Raw genomic sequence first — 19,136 nt, forward strand, 5'->3', positions numbered from 1 at the left:
AGTAGTGATTAGTTTAAGTATATAGTTTATTATTAGTTTAGTTTAGTTTAGTTTAAGTCATATCTCTTTTGTAAGACTTTATTAATATATTGTGTACACTGGATTATCTGTTTTGAAACTACGATGAAACTCTCTATTTTCATTAGTTTTAACTGCTGAAATTGAGATGTTACAATATCTCCTTTAATAACTTTCTTTTATTCATTTCTTTTCCTTTTTAATTTCTTTCTCAAAGTGATAAGTGGCTCTTACTAAAAAATTTGAAAGTAATTATGTGTGCATCTTTCCTTTAATATTTTAATAACATTTTCTTAATTCTAAAATTGAACAAATGCTAATTGTCATGATTTTTTTACTGTTACGTATGAAAACATTAATTTATAATTTTTAACAAAATGATTATATTTTAATCTTTCAATTAATATCGTAAAAGAGTTTGTTAGTAACACTCAAAATTTTAGTTCAAAAGGATTATATATTGTACAAGAATTTATAATTTCATTCTTTCAAATACAATTATCGGTATTTCATTAACGATCAATTTTAATCATAAAAAATTGTTAGTCATTGAACAATTTAAATATTAATTTACAAAATAAAAAAATATTAGTTATTAAAATAATTACGAATAAATAATTATAATTATATCTAAATTAGCTTTTAAAATTTAATTATCAAAGTTTTAGTTTCATTAATGTATAATGAGTTTTTTTACAGCGTCCTATATGTCTCGGTTCACCTATAAACGAGACATATAAAGACGCGATAGCACTTTTGTAATTTTTTTAAATTTTTATGCTTCGGTTGTACTTAGAACCGAAACATAAACATTTATATATATATATATATATATATATATATATATATATATATTATAAGTACAGTGAAGGTTGTTTTTCAATCAAATTGAAAATTTTATTTGGATAATATAAGAAGAAATTTTGTATTACACATAAACCTTGATCTAATGGTTGTGGCATCCAAGTTTATAACTGTGGAGCTATCATTATTCAACTGGGTGCCATGAAATCCTTCTCATTCTGCTATCATTCATCAGTGAAGAGTTGCAAAAGTTGCTTGAACAAACGTAAGTAATTCCACGTAAACAAGTTCTGTATAAAGGAAACTCTCATTCTCATTGCGAAAGTGCTCATAACCATTTTCAAAAAAGCCATGCATGTCATGAATCATTATCTAATTCATTATTAACGTGTTATGTTAATTTTAATGAATCACCTGTTATTTTAGCCTCTAAAAGTCTATAACATTGTTGTATTGATTCTTGCAAAAACTCTGTCACTCTTAACCAATATATCCATTTATACAGTAAAAGATGTTTCATCTTAAATAGAACGATCACGAACGAATGATCAAATGATTATTTAAACATACATCGTATTCAAAATTATTATATAAAGATCTAACTATTTCACTGTTTTAATTACAAAATAAATTGACAAAAAAACTCAAATCAACAGAAAAGCAGAGGAAGAAAAAGATGACTCAATTATGAATGCTATTGCTATTAGCTAGAGAGAGGATAGAGATATGCAATTGTGTGTGTGGAAGCTAATTTTTTGGGCAATGTAACTGTTGAAAGTGATAACATTGGATTTGTTTCAATGCACAAGTTCAGATTTCTTGCCTTTGAGGAATGCTTTTGGAGGACACTGGATAAATGGGTTCCATGTTTGGTCAGTGGTCAACTACAGTCAACGCAGACTCCATCGTCATCATCACCAATCAATCAGTGCGACAAATAAAGTTGCTTCACTGTGTTGTGGACAGACAGACATGGTGATGGTACTAAAAGCTTTGTCAAATGTCAATGAAATTCAATATTTAAGTATATTTAAGTACATATAAACCATAATTAAAAATAGTTTACGTTTGATCCTTTCCATCAATAAAAAATAGTCCTGAACATGGGTTTTAATATAATCATTCTAAAATTAATGCATTTATCATACTAACAATATATGATTATACGAAATAATATTACGCATGGAAGATGTGGTTATTACATTAAATCAAAAGTTAAAAATTATGGATATTGATTCTTAATCATTTTTAGATTATAGCATTGGTTTGAGTATATTTAAATTTAAATTTTTAAATGAAGTTTCAAGTTTAAGTTTAACCGATTAAGAAGAGTTTTGAAATGAGGATATTTTACTTTACTTTTTTTTATAAAGATTAGTAATAAATTTTAAAAGATATTTGGTACCAATAAATATAATAAGAATAAACTTAACTATTTCCAATCTAATCATGTTAATTTTATAGAAAAAAAGGTGACTTTGTGACTACCTCTTCCGGAAAAAAAAAATTGTCTTGAAAAGATTATATAAAAAAGTGACTTTGCGAGAATCTCTTGCAGAAAAAAGATGTTTTTGTCTCGGAAAAATAACGTATATTTATTTCCGAATCTGAAAAATGTTTCATTCAATGCTGTGTTTATTTTTATTGGAAAGTTATAAAAAAAAGAGAAAAGAAATTGGTTATATAACAACCGAAAGTTTCATTTTGTGTCTGCCATTGGTCTCAAATTGTGAGAAAGTTCCCTTTTTATGATCTCTGAGAAAGAACTGAATTCGAAGTCGTGGTTTTTGGGCAAATGGGCATCGATCAACGTCCGTGGCGGTGGCGGTGGTGGAACGCCGTCGTTTTGATCGGAATGGTCAGCGTTACAGTAACCGTTACCAGTTCCGACAGTCACGAGAAACAGGAACAAGTGGTCTCCCGAATTGCCTTCGGATCATGCTCCAACCAGAGCGCACCTCAGGTTTCAAAAAATTTCTTATTTTGTCATGCTTTTTTGTTTTTTATTTTTTCAACTTTTTATTCTTGTTTTGTCTTTTCTTTGTTTTAATTTTACCCATGCTGCAGTGTCGTGTAATGGAACTGATATACTAGTTATTCTGTTTCTTTGTTCCAACCACGATATCTCAATTCTTGTACTAACATGCTGTTGCAGTCCCAATATCACGTCAGCTTTAAGCGAACTGCAGTTCTTTTGTACTCAACTTAAAAAAGAAACAGCAATAACAACAACCACAGCAATTATGTAAATTCTGTGAACAAAAGATATTTGATTAATTTTATGTAACAAGTAACAAACCAACTGTTTCTGTTTATAATTTTCCTTGGATTCTGGAACCTGTTCCCTGTTTGTAAGTAAGAATTCTTGGTTATATAATTTTTCACGAAAGAGTGAGATGCATCTGAAACTTCGTATTATCCCAATTTTTAGAAGAATTAAAAATTCATTATGCAGTAGACAAATTCAATTCATGGTGTATTTCACACTTCTACCACTGAAAAACAATCATTCATGTCATGCTGAACCAAAACTAGACAACTTTTTATTTTACGCTGTACTTGGCAGTATGCAACTGTATGGTCTTTTATAGTATTTCTTAATCAAGCCAACCAAATAGTATTTCATCTGCTGCAACTAAATTCAAGAAATCTCAGGGCTAAGCTTTTGTGTTCTTTGGTTGTAGTTTGGGTTTACAAATCGTACTTTGGTTTCTTGTTTGACAGCTTTAGACTAAAATCCTAATATCTGTTATTATTTAGGCTTTCAATTGCTACGATTTCAGGGTGTTGTTAACTTCTTCATGTCAGATCATTAACATATGTGTTTTCTGTGTGTTTGCCAGCCCATTTGGGATGCAGTGGTTGACTTCCGTCCTCAAATTTTTATATGGCTGGGTGATAACATTTACGGGGACTTCAAACGCCCTTTCAAAATATTTGGACGGGAAAGAACTGTTGGGCCATGGAAGAATGTTCCACGATTTGTTCCTTCCTCTGAGCAGGAAATGAAGGCTAGATATGAAAAGGCTAAGTCTAGTCCTGGCTATATTCGACTTCATCAGAACGCTAAGGTGTTTCATTCTAAGATTTTCTATTTGTTATTGTTTTCTAGTTCAGATTCATATTGAAAAAGCACATTGTTGAAATGTCTGTGGTTTGATTTACTAAAATGGTGACTGTGTTTATTGGTATCTTGGCCTGACTTTCACATTTGGTTTGTTGATAGGTTATTGGTACATGGGATGATCACGATTATGGATTAAATGATGCAGGAAAAGAATTTCAAGGAAAAATCACCAACCAGAAGTTGCTTCTTGATTTCTTGGATGAACCTCAAGATAGCCCACGGTGGGTGGATAATCTCCTTTGATGCATTATCATGTTGGACTGATCTTAACCATGCATTTTGTGTTATTTGATTTCTTCTGCCTAACATATTGAATCATTCTCTTGATTATTGGGGTAAAGCAGATTTTGATTTAGATACTTACCCTAGCTTCTCATTTCAGGAGGAAACAGGCTGGTGTATATGCATCATATACGTATGGTCCTGTAGGTAGAGATATCAAGGTATTGACCAAGTTTAATGTAATATTCTTTCTCAATTTTCTTTATAATCGTCCTCTGGTAGAATGGTAGCCATTACTTGATCCTTTTAAATGTCTTACACGATGTTGAAAAGCTCACTTTGTTTTTGTCAATAATAAGACTTGAGAGTTGCTTTTAAATTGTGTTTTGACTTTTAAGCACCCATCTTGTGCTAACACTGTTTTTATTGCGGATTGGGGAAAACTTCTCAGATTGTACTCTTAGATACTAGATATCACAGAGACCCTGTAGGAAGTGATGGTACCATTTTGGGGAATTCACAGTGGTTGTGGTTGGAAAAAGAGCTCAAGGGTCCACCAACGGCTCTTACCATAATTGGATCTTCTATTCAGGTACTACAATTAGTAATACTGCTAGACATATTTCAAAATTATTCATAATAATAAACAAATGATTCTTTATGACATCTGGCTCTTTGAGTTTTGGCTACATTATCAACTATTATGCCTGTGTTTTTGACAGTGTATATTTAAATTTAACTGGAAATGATTATTCTATTGTCTTAGAAAGTTTTTTCTACATTCTACTGCTCTGGGTGCTTTTCTTATGAAAATCTTGCTGATCTCAATATAATTATGTTTTTGTGCTTGAAGTTATGTTGCTAGTAAGGAATCATTTGTACATTCCTTTTTTAGTATTGATTGTGGTGCTTTGTTTTTATGTTACATTATATAGTTAATCTATATGTCAGGTTATATCAAATCTTTCAGCAACCATTCAGCCATTGTTTGCAATGGAGTCATGGGGTCGTTTTCCAAAGGAAAGAGACCGGCTTTTTAAATTAATAGCTGATAGTAAGGTAATAAGTTTCAGCACATTCATATTCTACTTCTATTTTCTATCTTTTACATCTTTTTTGTTAAAAGGAATTTACATTGTTACCATTTATGTTTGTGTAGTGAGTACTCATTTCACTTCTCATTAGTCTTTTCTATGCAGAGAGCTGGAGTATTTTTTCTCAGTGGAGATGTTCACTTTGGGGAAATCACGAGATATGATTGTGCTGTTGGCTATCCACTTTATGATGTAACCTCAAGTGGGGTTACTCAATCAGTAGAGGAAGTTGTCCCACATTTCCTGCGTTCTTTTGTGAGATTTGTTGCATTGTTGACCCCATCGACGATGAGAGTAAAGGGCCAACACTGCAGATACAAATCTTGCATATATGGTAAACTTTTCTTCTTATTTTTGGTAAGGATATTTATATTGCTTTTCATGTTTTTGATGTTTCAAATGTGGGTTTTCATTAGGTCAGCCAAACTTTGGAACTATTGAAATAGATTGGGACTCTCACCCAGTGACTCTGAAGTTAAAAGTGAGGGACAAAGAGAGCATCACGGTTACAGGTGTTGATGTTTCATTGACGGAATTGCAATCATCAAATTCAGAGAGTTTTGGCAGAGAAAAAGCAGGAAATGATAATAAGAAGCATTGCACCCTTGAAGTTAGTCTGCCATGGTTTGTAAGATATCGCCTGGCTATCTTGTTCTGTTGCACCTTAATTGGTAAGTCACTTCTAAGTTCTAAGTTCCACTAACAAAGCAAGTGATCCTTTAGTTTGTATGTGGCATGCTTAGTATTATAGTATGATGATTAAATTGAAGTCTTTCTTTGTTGCAGTGTTTCTTGTTGCATTCCTAGTGCTAGTTTACACTTGCTTCAGACTTTTCAGACTAGAAGGCTGCAAAAGAAAGCACGATTGATGCAAGCACAGTCAGCAAAAGGGAGCTTGTGCTATCTCTTCTCCTTTTTGTAGATTTAACATCTGGTTATAGGTGAATAAGATGTATAGAATTCTTCTACTGTTTCCACTAATCAATCCTTTATCAATATGGGCAATTAGGGTGTGTTTGATTTACATTTTCAGAAATTGTTTAGTTTTCCAAACGTAGCTAAGCAAGATTTTCTGTTAGATTTTTGTGTGTTGTTCCTCTGATGTATTTTTAAATGTATTTTTAAAATACACTGATGTTTTAAATTACATTAAAAATATTTTTTAAATATCAATATTAGTGTATTTTGAAAGCATAGCAGAGGATATTACCAAAAAATCCTGTACAGAATTTGAACTCAGTTCAGATAGCTTGTGAAGGGTGGTGCAAGACACAAAACAGGAAGTGAGGGAGAGGTTAGTTGAACTAGATGGAAACTAAAGTATATAAGAAAAATCTCTCTACTGTTTTTGTTTTGGATGAGAATTTTATTGTTAAATGGTGAGAAAATATTTTAGAAACAGCTTTTTTTGAAACCAATTGGGTTTTAGGTTTGCTTTGTGAGTTTATTGGTGCTTTGACCATTTTATTTGATGCCTTATTTGATTTATTTGTTAGTATTTCATAAATTTTTGTTCTGTTATTTTCTAAAAGCATGTGTTTTCAAGATTACTGTGCACTTTGACACACATTTAGAAAAGAAAAAGAACATTGCAAATGTACATTATGGGACTTTATTTATTTGCTAGTTTATCACACATTTATTTGCTAAGAAAAAGAGGACTTTTTACCATAGCTATGACAACTTTTTTAACAAATTTTACAAAATTAGATAGGTTTTAGAAAATAAAAATCCAAAATGTATTTCAAAACACGATTTTAAATAAAAAAGCCATATTTTAAAACACTGCTTTATAATTTATCTGTTTGGTTTAAAAGAAGAAAGCATTATTTTTAAATATGACTTTTGAAATTTTTATTTTAATATTCGAAAAACTAAAATCATGTTTTATGTTTTACAAACCTTATTTATGTATTTTATTTATTTTAAAATCTAACCCTACTTTTTTTATCATCAATGGAGAGTATAGACGCAACGAAAGAAAAAAGTAATTAATTGTGGTTGAATTGTTTAAATTTTTCAGAAACTATCATTATTTTTTCTTTCTTTGTTTTTATGTTGTGTTAACCCAAAAAAAAAACTTCAAACATACAAAACTCATAAAAAGAGTGAATTTTTATCATTTTACCTTTGGCCTACCCTAATATAATATCCGCCATAAAAGGCAAAAAAAAAAAAAACTCAAGTTTCTTATTCTTATAAATAATCCAAATTTAAAAGGTTAATAAAAAATATAAGATAATTTAAATATACATTTTTTCATTAGTACAATTAAAGAAAGTAAGTCACAAAATAAAAAGACCATTTATGACGTATTTAACGAATCAAATTAAACTCAATCTCCTTTATGACTTAGCAACAGGAAGTCAACCTAACCTAAAAGCCAACAAAGTTTTTATGATGCAACTTCCTCTCTTTTTCCACAGCCTTCATTATCAGTTCCATTTGAAATAGTATTCTTGTGGTCAATGATTATGGCAACACCACTGCTTAAAATATAAAAAATAAAAATTGAAACTTTTCTTAGCGTTTAGCCTGGGTCATGTTGAATACTATCCGTCTTCTACTGCTCAAAACAAATAATTTATTTCTTAGAATAATACACATTTCATGTCTCCATGGAAATGTTTTTCTTCTCTCTTTCTACCTGCTATTTATAATTTTATTTTACACTGTTTTTCATTTCAATTATTTTTCTCTCGTTTATATAATTTCCAAGCTAAAAAAAACAGTTGCGTGTGTGGAGGGTTCGTTATCCAACCACATAAGCCACGGAATCTTGCATTTTGTCTGAAGTCAAACTACATCTATCTTCCAACTTGTACAATTCAACATCGTAGCAGAAAAGAACAAGACATGTTCATACTTACTTCACACTCTACAGAAGAACTACAAAGAAATCCAGCTCATTATTAAAATGGTGTTTTTTTACCCGAAAGAACAATCATTCAAAGTGAACATTAATGTGAATCACAGTAAAAATAAGCACAGCATTTCAAAGGTGGAAAATTCCAAAAACAAAACGAGTTTGACTGGGTCTCCACCCCATTCCATACGCTTTTGGTTTGGAACACAAAAAATTGAAACTTGATAACACACAGTAACGCGTTCTTTGAATTTAAGCTCAACACACCCTCCAAATCAAGAAAGCTCTCATCTTTTTCTTTTTCTTCAACACGCAAAAATGGCCACCGGGGCGTGGCCCGTAGCCGCCGTAACACTGGTGCTTCTCCTCTGTTCCTCCATCCCAAAATCTGAATCCCAACAAGAGTACGTCAACAACAAACAACTAAATTGCTCCAATCACGATACCAACGCCACAAGTGGCAACCTCTGCAACAGTGTTCCATCATGCATCTCCTACCTCACCTTCAAATCTTCCCCAGATTACAACAGCCCTGTCTCCATATCTTACCTCCTCAACTCCAACACCACCGTCACTGCCGCCGCAAACAATATCACCGACGTCCAATCCATCCCCGTCGACACCCTCATCACCATCCCCATCAACTGCTCCTGCTCGGGCCTCTACTATCAGCACAACGCCTCTTACACCATCAAAATACAGGGCGAAACCTACTTCCTCATCGCCAACAACACATACCAGTCCCTCACCACGTGTCAGGCTCTCATGGCCCAAAACACCTACGGCGAACGTGACCTCGTTGCGGGTCTCAACCTCAACGTTCCTCTCAGGTGTGCCTGCCCCACCCAGAAACAGAGCGAAGCAGGGTTCAAGTACTTGCTCACTTACTTGGTCTCTAAAGGAGAAACGGTTTCTTCCATCGCTGAAATTTTTGGTGTTGACCAGCAGAGCATCCTCGAAGCAAACGAGCTTTCTAATCCCTCTATTTACTACTTCACACCGATTTCAGTTCCTTTAAAAACAGAGCCGCCAACGAATTTACTGAGAGCAGCGGCTCCCCCGAACGACTCCCCGTCACCGCCGCCCCCGGCGGCGGAGGGAGACTCGGACTCTTCCAAGAAATGGGTCATTATCGGAATCGTGGTTGGGGTTGTTGTGCTGCTTCTTGTCTGCGCTGCTCTGTTTTTCTTCTGTTTCTATCGGCAGCGACGGGTACAATCGCCATCGCCGACTCCGCCAGCTAAGGCTTTCTCGGGCCCCACCCACAAACAGAGTGAAGAAATGACTCTTCCGACGACGCAGTCGTGGTCTCTTTCTTCGGAAGGGATTCGCTACGCGATCGAGTCGTTGAGCGTGTACAAGTTTGACGAGTTGCAGAAGGCTACGGGGTTCTTCAGTGAAGAGAACAAAATCAAGGGTTCTGTTTATAGGGCTTCTTTCAAGGGTGATTATGCTGCGGTTAAGATTCTCAAAGGGGATGTGTCGGGCGAGATCAACATTCTCAAGAGGATTAACCACTTCAATATTATAAGATTGTCAGGTTTTTGTGTTCACAAAGGTGACACCTATCTTGTGTACGAGTTTGCCGAGAATGATTCTCTCGAAAATTGGCTGCACAGTGTTAATAAGAAATACGAGAATTCGGTGTCTCTGAGTTGGGTGCAGAGGGTTCATATTGCTCATGACGTTGCTGACGCGCTGAATTACCTTCATAACTATACCAATCCTCCTCATGTGCATAAGAATTTGAAGAGTGGGAACGTGCTTTTGGATGGGAATTTCAGGGCAAAGGTTTCGAATTTTGGGTTGGCGAGAACGGTGGAGGGTGAAGGGGATGAAGGGGGATTTCAATTGACAAGGCATGTGGTGGGGACTCAAGGGTACATGTCACCGGAGTACATTGAGAATGGTTTGATTACTCCAAAGATGGATGTTTTCGCGTTTGGGGTTGTGCTTTTGGAGCTTCTTTCAGGGAGAGAGGCTGTTGGTGGGAGTAAGAATGGTGCTGGGGAGCAGATGCTGTCGGTGACTGTGAATCAGGTGCTTGAAGGAGACAACGTTAAAGAGAAACTTCGAGGTTTCATGGATCCAAATCTGAGAGATGAATATCCATTGGAACTGGCTTATTCCATGGCTGAACTTGCCAAACGCTGTGTTGCTCGTGACCTCAATGCAAGACCACAGATTTCCGAGGTTTTCATGACTTTGTCCAAGGTTCAATCCTCTACGATGGATTGGGATCCCTCTGATGAGCTTGAACGGTCTAGATCTGTCAGCCAAATCTCTGATAGCAGATAGATGAGGAACTTGGTGTTATGGTATTGTCAATAGCTTCAATGGAATAAAGAGTTTTTAAAATTTTGAATTCTTTGGCCTGTTCTGTATCACATGGACTGATGGCTGCTACAACGAATTAAAGTCCATACTTACACATTCCGACATATCATTCTTTAACATATTTGGTGTCTCAATAAATGATGTTGTCTCGTTTGTTAATGATGATATTGATATCAAATACGACTACTGAAAATAATTCAGCTAGGACTAAAAAGCAAGGATTTCAACTTGTATGTTTTCTATTTCTTTTCGTGGAATATTGTTTTACTTCAGAGTAACAGAATGTGAAACGTGAACATTGGAATTTTTTTGGTTTATTATTGAGCCTTTGATTCCAGATGCATATAAGTGCATGATGCACGGCTTCTTCATATTTATATGACAACGTAATTTGTTTACGTATGATCTGGAAACTACTGTTTTTGTTTTAATTTATATTTGATCGGGCTTCCTTGACCTGAGTTACCTATTGAATTTTCGTAATAGAAAAATAGAATTGAACAAACAAATCGTGTTTCTGATGTTATATTCCAATCCAACAGGTTATTGGTTATTTCAATTTTTTAATTGTTTGACCTCTGCGGACTTCAAGCGTTTTGGTTTTGATTGTCAATTTAGCCTCCAGAAAGATCTGTTTATTGCTTTCTTTCATTATAAGTTATGTGCTGTTGTCTAATTCTCATCGACTGATTTCTCTTCCTTAAAGAAGGATATTTCAGACATGCTCAACCAACAGAAATTGATAGTTGGAGCGAATAAACTTTTGGTATTCATACCCAAAGTGTTTCTAAATGGTCAGATTTGATTTTTAGCAACATTTTAGTTGCACATGAGTAATGCTTTGAGAACATAGAAAGCAGAGTTCAAGGTAACAATTTGTGAATATACTTGACTATAGAAGATGTCTGCACAAATTGAAAACTAAAATTAGGGAATTCCGTATCATTGATCTAATCCCTAAGTCTTTGTCCTTCCAAACCAAGATGAACACGTTCCGAATGCAGCAAATATTGTCAAAGCCAAGATGGAACAACATCTACAGTCAGATTGAAAAATAATGTCATCATACAACATGAAGACCAAGTTAATGGTCAGCATCTACTTTGAACAAGTAATCAAAAATTATATACTTAGAAGCCTTTTATATAAAATATTAATCTCAAATTGATTCAATTTGCATACTAATTGAATATCCTGTTATTTGTAGGTTTTAAATGTTTAATATTTGTTTAGATACACGAAGAGGAACTAAATTCTTTCCAAGAAATGTTTCTTTTTTCTGTTTTACCGATACAAGAGCAGCTGGATTAGAGGCTGCAATTGGAGAAACAATTTAACATATACCTGAAATAAACTATTAGGAAGGCTAACTCAACCGAGAAGGCAGTTGATGATGGAGAAAAGGAGGTTGGATACTTCGTGTTCATGCGTGTTGACTTGGAATGTGAAAATTCAGGATGCAAAATTCTAAGCTCATAGCCCCATACCCAATTTAACAAAGCAGACTTTCGTCTTTATTTGATCAAACCTGCCCAAAACATCAAAATTGAGAATAATTTCTATCTCCAATATACAAACAAACTCTGTAACTTTGATGCTACTTGAGTTATTTCATTTTAAAAAAAATAATTGCTTCTACTTTTTCAGACTTCTTAGCCTACCCAAAGTTGTATTTACCCTTCTTTTTCTTTAACATAATTTAGTTTACCTCCTCATAGCAAAACCAAGGCAATTAAGCAACAACTTAGGAAAGGATCAAATGTACGTAGTAGAAAAGTAACACTACACAACCTGGGTTGTTACAACATATGGTATCAACTAAAAGTTGCCTCCTGTCAATGAAACAAGTAGAATATGTGTACTACTATATTCATTTTCCTGGTTAGCAATCAAAGATTTCATATAATTAAGGATCTCAAATTAATCTAGACACGTCTACTCAATGAAAGAGAATCCTGATCCACCAAATACAGCAAATGTGGTAAGCCACACAGCCTTATGAGTCTATATTCAACTAGTATGCAACCTTTTTACTGGTCGGTGTGTGTGAGTCTGAAGAGGGAAGGGTGCAAACTGATTCTTATCCAACGCAATCCCATATCATCAAGAACAATAAAAAATAATGTTGATCACAGCATTATGCAAACGAAGGAAGGATGCCAACTCAATTCAATATTATAAAACGATAAACAAAAAGAGCAGGTTAAAAACATCAAACACATCAACAGTCACTTCTCAAATTTTCTCCTCTCAATTATTTTTTCTGAGACTGCAATTTCCTATCAAAATAGTATGCTAATAAAAAAACGAGTTACAACTACCAGGCCACTCACTTAACCTGAAACAGTGAACTATGTTTACGCTACTGCAGTAATGCTCTCACTCTCCACAACCTCCTTCTCCATCTCCTTGACAGCTCGAATCAAACCCCTCGTGATGCCCTTGAGATGCAAACCATTCTCTTTCATTTCTTCAAGTAGCTTTTCCGCCATTTCCCAATCCAAAGCCTTCAAGCAGAGAGACTGTATCAACTTCTCATACTCATCCACACTGGGGCGAACGCCATAATTTTTCATCTCTGAGAACAACTTCAAGGCCTCATCAAACCGTTCCAATTTGCAATATCCACGAATCAAGGTGTGAAACATCATGGGACCCAACTTAACATGCTTCTTTTTCGCTTCTTCCATGATTTTCCGAGCCTCTTCCATCTCCCCACCATTTGAATAAGCACTAGCAAGAGCAGTATAAGTGTACACATCCGGTCTCAAACCCCTACTTTCCATCAGCTTCATCGTCTCCAAAGCTTTCCCAATTTCCCCAGCCCTTGAATAAGCTGTGACAATAAAATTGAAAACATCATTCCCAGGTGGCGGCCCATCCTTAATCATCTTCACCAATAATTCCTTGGCTTTATCAACTTCCTTAATCCTACACAGTGCCCGAACAACCGCCATAAACGGCTTTATCGCACGCCCCCTCTTCTCCTCAGGGATATCCTCCAGCATCTCCAAAGCCAATTTCACAGTTTCATCTTCTCCACAGAGCTTGCCAACCAAAAAGCTAACCGTACTCATCGGTGGCCGTTTCCCTTTCTCCATTGCCACCACATAAACTCCATGGGCCTCCTTAGCCTTCTTGGCCTTACACAACCAGGACAAAATGGCACCAACTTTCTCGCCATCAGGCACTGCCTGTGCATCAACCATCTTCTCGCAAACCCCACAAGCCCAATCATAAGCACGCCGCCGACAAAGCGCCTCGATTGTGATGTAATACGTGTCTGCATCAGGTACACACTGAAAGGCCTCAAATTTATCGAACACCTCCAATGCAGCCTTCCCTTTCACCAACCTCGAGAAGCAAAGTATCAAGTCGTTGAGAATCCTTACATTGATGATTCCACTCTCCTTCTCTCCAATCTCCTTAACCAAATCCCACAGCGAGTACGCCTCTTTCTTCCTCACATCCTTTCCATATATCGCCAAAACAAGAGACTCCACCATTGGAGTGGTCACCTCCAATGATCTCTCACTCCATGCCCATCTGAAAAACCTTATCAGATTCTCACTCAAAACAAGCGGACTTTCGATTACTTTTGTCACCAATTTCTGATGCAGACTCAAATCCATATCATCCAAACACGACTCAAAGGACCCATCAGCACTGGTTTGAAGAAGACGCAGCACACTCTCCAACTTGTCCACGTCAACCTCGTACTTGTCTCCCTCTGCATCGTACGCGTCTCCTTCTGCGTAAGTGTCTCCTTCTTCTACGCGATGTCTGTCACCGCCGTTTTCTGAAGAATCCGGTGAGAGCTCATCATCGAGGGTGAGTGTGGAATCAGTGGCGAAAAATCGAGGGTTGTTGAGAATTTGGGGGAAACTTGATTTGGGGATTTTAGAAAAGCTAGGGTTAGAGATGCGTTGGTGAATTGATGAGCAATTGCGAGCACCAGCTACGGCACGTGTTACTCGTGCAAGTATCCGCGTCCACATTCTTCTTCTTCTGGAGAATGTGTTAATGTGAAGCTTCTTCCTCCTCCTTCTTCTTCCTCTTCCTCGTCTTCACTGAAAATGAAACCTAAAACTATGAACTTTCATGCGTCTTTACATTATTACGACGCCGTTTTCAACCACTTCGCCTATTCCTTCCATAACGCGCTTAAACCCTGCGGCCATTTGTACAATTCTTTTTCAAAAATGGTAAATATCGAGAATTGAGAATCCGATCAAAATATTTTAAATTTTTAAATAAATATTTAATATTGTTAAATACTTATTTAATAAATAATAATTTTAATTGTTTAACATATAACATATATTAAAAATTAATATTATAAAGAATTATTCTAACATGTAATGTAATGGACGAATTATTCCATCACCACTTTATGCATTATTGTTAAATAAATAATTTAAAGGGAAGAAAATGAGCACCTTTATTGCACTCCAAAATTAAGATATAACATATTACAATTTACAAAGAGCAAAAAGATGTTTTACTATTTGATAAAAACAATAACTATATTTTTTTGGTGAATATAAAATTAGTAAATGTATCAACACGTAGTTGTAAATTCCCATCTTACCAAAAATAAATTACCAGATGTTGGTAAAAAGTGGTAAAATTTGATATTTTATTCAAAATTTATTATATTTAAGTATTTATTGAAAAATATGATTGAAGGATTATATCTCATTACAGGTAATGAGTTATGTTCTCTAACCAATATTGTTGACCGGTGAAATGATATTTATTTTACTTTAATAATTAAGATAAAAACAGTTGCATTTAAAATTTCAAATAATTTAATATATGTCCCATAAATTAATATTATTATTTCTTACAAAGAAAATAAAAAAAAAATCACTGATTTGTTGAATTTTATATTTAAAAAAAAAATCAAACATTATACTTGTTATTTATATTTGTTATTGTAGTGATGAATTTGACACAATTTTTTTGTATTTGAACTTTTAACCTAGTGTTGGTAATATACCATCACAATTAAAGTAGAATGTGTTGTATATAAGCATCACTAGCTAGGGTTCTTAATGTGCATTTGGAATGTGGTGCACATAAGTATAAAGTGGTTGTTCTAGTTTTGGGCTTTTGAAGTTAGATTCTTTCAAGCAGACTTCTTTTTCCACCCCATGGTTTCTTCGTGTATCACCATGGTGCGTCTAAAAGATGAATATGCCCTTAATCTCTCATATCTTTCTACTTTAGGGTCGTCGTTCTTCCTTTGTCTCTTTATGTCACTCTTCCTTTGGTTTTATATATTTTATTTTTCACGCCTTTTCCAAGTAGAAAAACTCAATATATCGTATTGCGTTCTGATAAAAGTATTTCTAGTTTTCAAGAATATTTTTTGGATTCTACAAGTTGAAAGTTTCTTTTACGCAAAAAAAAAAAAAAGGACATCTGTATTCTGCAATTCAAAAACTTCTTTTATGAAAACATACTAGTTTTGAATTGTGTATTGGTATTCTATGTGAGTTGTCCAATCTATCTAAAGTGAAATATTTAAACTTGCAACTCTTATAATTGTTTACAATGATCGGAAATTGTTTCTTTAAAACATTTGATGTCTGCTTAATTACATTCTTTAATGAAGCATGATAAAGGTTGGACAACACTTTCAGATTTTGGGGCTTCTTCTAGGAGTACTTGATAGGTTATATTTTTTCATATATGATATGGGTTATGGTTCTGATACCACTTGATATGTTATATTTTTTCATATATGATATGGGTTATGGTTCTGATACCACTGATAGATTATATATATTTCATATAGGTTATGGTTATAGTCATTGAGAGATTGTGGTTCTATATGGTTATATGACATTAGTCTTACACTTTTTTGACTCACACTTGGACTATTCCCAACATCTCCCCTCAAGGGTGAGTCCCTTGTTGTTTTTTTTTCCTTTTTCATATGGTATATTTTCCCTTCAGGTGTATGAGTGACCCCTTTGGTTATGGTTATGCGGTCAGTCACATCGGTGACCCCTTTTGTTTATGGTGGTGGTTATGCGGTCAGTCACTCCGAACCATCGGCTCTGATACCACTGATAGGTTATATTTTTTCATATATGATATGGGTTATGGTTCTGATACCACTTGATATGTTATATTTTTTCATATATGATATGGGTTATGGTTCTGATACCACTGATAGATTATATATATTTCATATAGGTTATGGTTATAGTCATTGAGAGATTGTGGTTCTATATGGTTATATGACATTAGTCTTACACATATAAGACCTTAGACACCACTTTTACACCAAAACCTTAAGGCAATGTTGTTATGGGTCTTTATTCTTATATGGTGTTTAACTTTGTCTTTTCTATCCAATGTGGGACTTTTTTTGACTCACACTTGGACTATTCCCAACAGTACTCTTTCAGATAATATCTGACATTATAATATGATGTTAATATATGTGATTTTAACATAAATCCAACATCCTCGAGGTAGTATGTGTTTATAATTAGGGTTGACCAATATTATCACTAATTAATATCTTTAATAAGATTTTCAGTTACATTTACTATTCAACTAATTTTGTAGAATAACTAAAAGATCTTCTTGAATAAGTGCATCCTTCAATATTCGTGAATCAGATATTATTTCTTCCTACCAAGTCAATACATAAGTAAATTTCATATTAAAATCACAAGCAACGAAAATATTTTGTGTAAGTTAATCTTTTCTTCCGCGAAAAAGAGGTGTATCCCATCTTACAATGTTAACACGTATGTAAGTGTTATCTATAGTTCCTAAGCAATCCTAAAGGGTAAAAATCGGTCAAGTGTAACTAAAAGTAATACATAACACATATATGAGAAGTTACATATTGATTTAATCATTGTTTACTGTAAAATATGGGTAAAATCAATTGTTGTTGACAACATAATTAAGGATGGACTTTGCTCCCAAATGGTTGAATTAGGAATTTTGCTTCCGACATCATAATTGCATTCAACACATTATGATAGTGACAAGAAATAGTTTTCTAAAATGATGAAAAAAAAGAAAGGAACACTTCTATTCTTCATATTATGTCCAATGATGTGAGGAAATTTAGCCACTTGTCCTTCAACGGTGGATTTCAAAGATGTCATACGAATAATGTAATGTATATTCGATGTAAAGAAACATTTCTATTCTTCATATTATTATGGAACAAAAACTCCAAAACTTTTTCAATTACCAGCCTTCACACATTCAAGGCTTGCGCAACTACGAAAAGAATCGTAAGAGCACCTACTAGTAAGAATTGAACTTTAATTCTAACTTAATCTCACAAAATTAGTTTGTTAGGTGAAGTTTGCATCTACTTATATATTATGAATTGATTTTATTTTTAGTCGATGTGAAATTTCCAACATCATACTTAAAGTACTTAATTTTATTTGTTCTTACGAGTATTAAATTAAATTAAAGTTACCACAAACTTCATCGTCTTTCAGATCATCACCAGCAAAATACTTTATGATATCGGGTTCCATTTAAATGAAATGTGTTCTTATAGATTTGAAATATATGTCTACAAAACTAAAACAATCATGGTTAAAAGAGTAAACGTGATTTGAAAACAATCCTAGTAACAAAAAGAAGCATCGAAGAACATTATTGTGATTAACTGAAGGAAAAAAATAATAAATTATGTGAGAAAAATATACACTATATGATATAGATAAATTATAAATGATAACTAAAAGTTTAAAAACAATGGGTATCTAAATATAATTATTCACCATAAACATCAGAAAAAGAAATTTCCTCCATAACATAGACTTTTGAAAAGCAAGAGTAACCACATTTGAAAATTGAATGGTTCCACAGGATTTCCATATCTTCATTGCCTTAATTAGCATTCATATTTCACTTTCATAAAAAAAAAGGAAGATTCAATGTTTTATAAACCTAAGATGCAATAAATAAGCACAACTACTTTAATTAACGAACTAATACATTCCTACATGCATCCATAAATATAAAAAATATTTATAATTTTTTAATAATACATCATAGTTTGATGGAATAATATTAACCTACAAAATATACGAGAAAAGAATATATTATGCTAGTAATAAAGAAATATAAATGACCATTATTACTTTGATCATACTTCACAAGTCAAAATTTATGAATTCTATTTACAGAATCACCCAACTCAAACTCCTATATTTTTCACTGCAGTAACATGGTTTTAAATTTTAACATGTCTCGTGAATAAACTTCACGAAGCCGATTTAAGTTAACCTCGAACCTTGCCAGAGAGAATCTCTGCAACTTAAATTTACTGGCAATGGCGCAGCCAATGCATGTTAAAAATTAACTGCTTGTACAGTGAAAATTTTGAAATCCTCAGGGCTAAAAACATTGACCAGTCTTTGATCTCAAATTTCCTCATCCACATATCCTGCATGGAGTCACCTCCTTTTCCTTCTCTGTGGTGTTGCTGTAAAATTCAATTCAGGTAAAGTATAAATTTCATCTGTTTTTCTTGTAAACATAGAACTTTTACCTGTGATGAATGAACTCTACGAAAAAGAGAGAAACTAGTTTTTTTTAATGAAGTAAAGTGCAGGTGTTGCTTGATTCATATTTCTCAGAATACAGAGTTGATGAAGTGAAAATACAAGTT

General features: G+C 33.9%; 3 protein-coding genes across 5 annotated transcripts; 2 read left to right on the forward strand and 1 right to left on the reverse strand.

Annotated features, from left to right (window-relative positions):
• Positions 1–2,463: 2,463 nt before the first annotated feature.
• Positions 2,464–6,438, forward strand: LOC114193585 (Calcineurin-like metallo-phosphoesterase superfamily protein). Its single transcript, XM_028083448.2, has 9 exons — positions 2,464–2,785; positions 3,666–3,893; positions 4,049–4,170; positions 4,332–4,392; positions 4,623–4,763; positions 5,123–5,230; positions 5,371–5,599; positions 5,682–5,936; positions 6,052–6,438. Exons 1-9 carry the CDS (start codon positions 2,618–2,620, stop codon positions 6,132–6,134), a joined length of 1,395 nt encoding a protein of 464 aa, XP_027939249.1. The 5' UTR covers positions 2,464–2,617; the 3' UTR covers positions 6,135–6,438.
• Positions 6,439–8,196: 1,758 nt separating this feature from the next.
• Positions 8,197–10,627, forward strand: LYK5 (Protein kinase superfamily protein). The gene has a single exon (XM_028084455.2). The coding sequence runs from the start codon at positions 8,450–8,452 to the stop codon at positions 10,427–10,429; it is 1,980 nt and encodes a 659-aa protein (XP_027940256.1). The 5' UTR covers positions 8,197–8,449; the 3' UTR covers positions 10,430–10,627.
• A 587-nt stretch (positions 10,628–11,214) lies between these two features.
• Positions 11,215–14,628, reverse strand: LOC114194317 (small ribosomal subunit protein mS80 (rPPR6)-like). Of its 3 annotated transcripts, none has more exons than XR_003606375.2 (3): positions 12,807–14,628; positions 11,813–11,996; positions 11,215–11,504 (listed from the first exon to the last, which is right to left on the reverse strand). XR_003606375.2 is itself a non-coding variant. In XM_028084456.2 (2 exons), the coding sequence occupies exon 1, from the start codon at positions 14,464–14,466 to the stop codon at positions 12,826–12,828; it is 1,641 nt and encodes a 546-aa protein (XP_027940257.1). In that variant the 5' UTR covers positions 14,467–14,628; the 3' UTR covers positions 11,714–11,996; positions 12,802–12,825. The 3 variants fall into 3 exon arrangements, 1 of the variants encoding a protein (XP_027940257.1); XR_003606374.2 differs by having other exon boundaries at positions 12,802–14,628; XM_028084456.2 differs by lacking the exon at positions 11,215–11,504 and having other exon boundaries at positions 11,714–11,996; positions 12,802–14,628.
• Positions 14,629–19,136: the final 4,508 nt, after the last annotated feature.

Source organism: Vigna unguiculata, chromosome 8, assembly GCF_037176805.1.
Source record: "Vigna unguiculata cultivar grain cowpea cultivar isolate G323 ecotype 2 chromosome 8, ASM3717680v1, whole genome shotgun sequence".
NCBI lineage: Eukaryota > Viridiplantae > Streptophyta > Magnoliopsida > Fabales > Fabaceae > Vigna > Vigna unguiculata.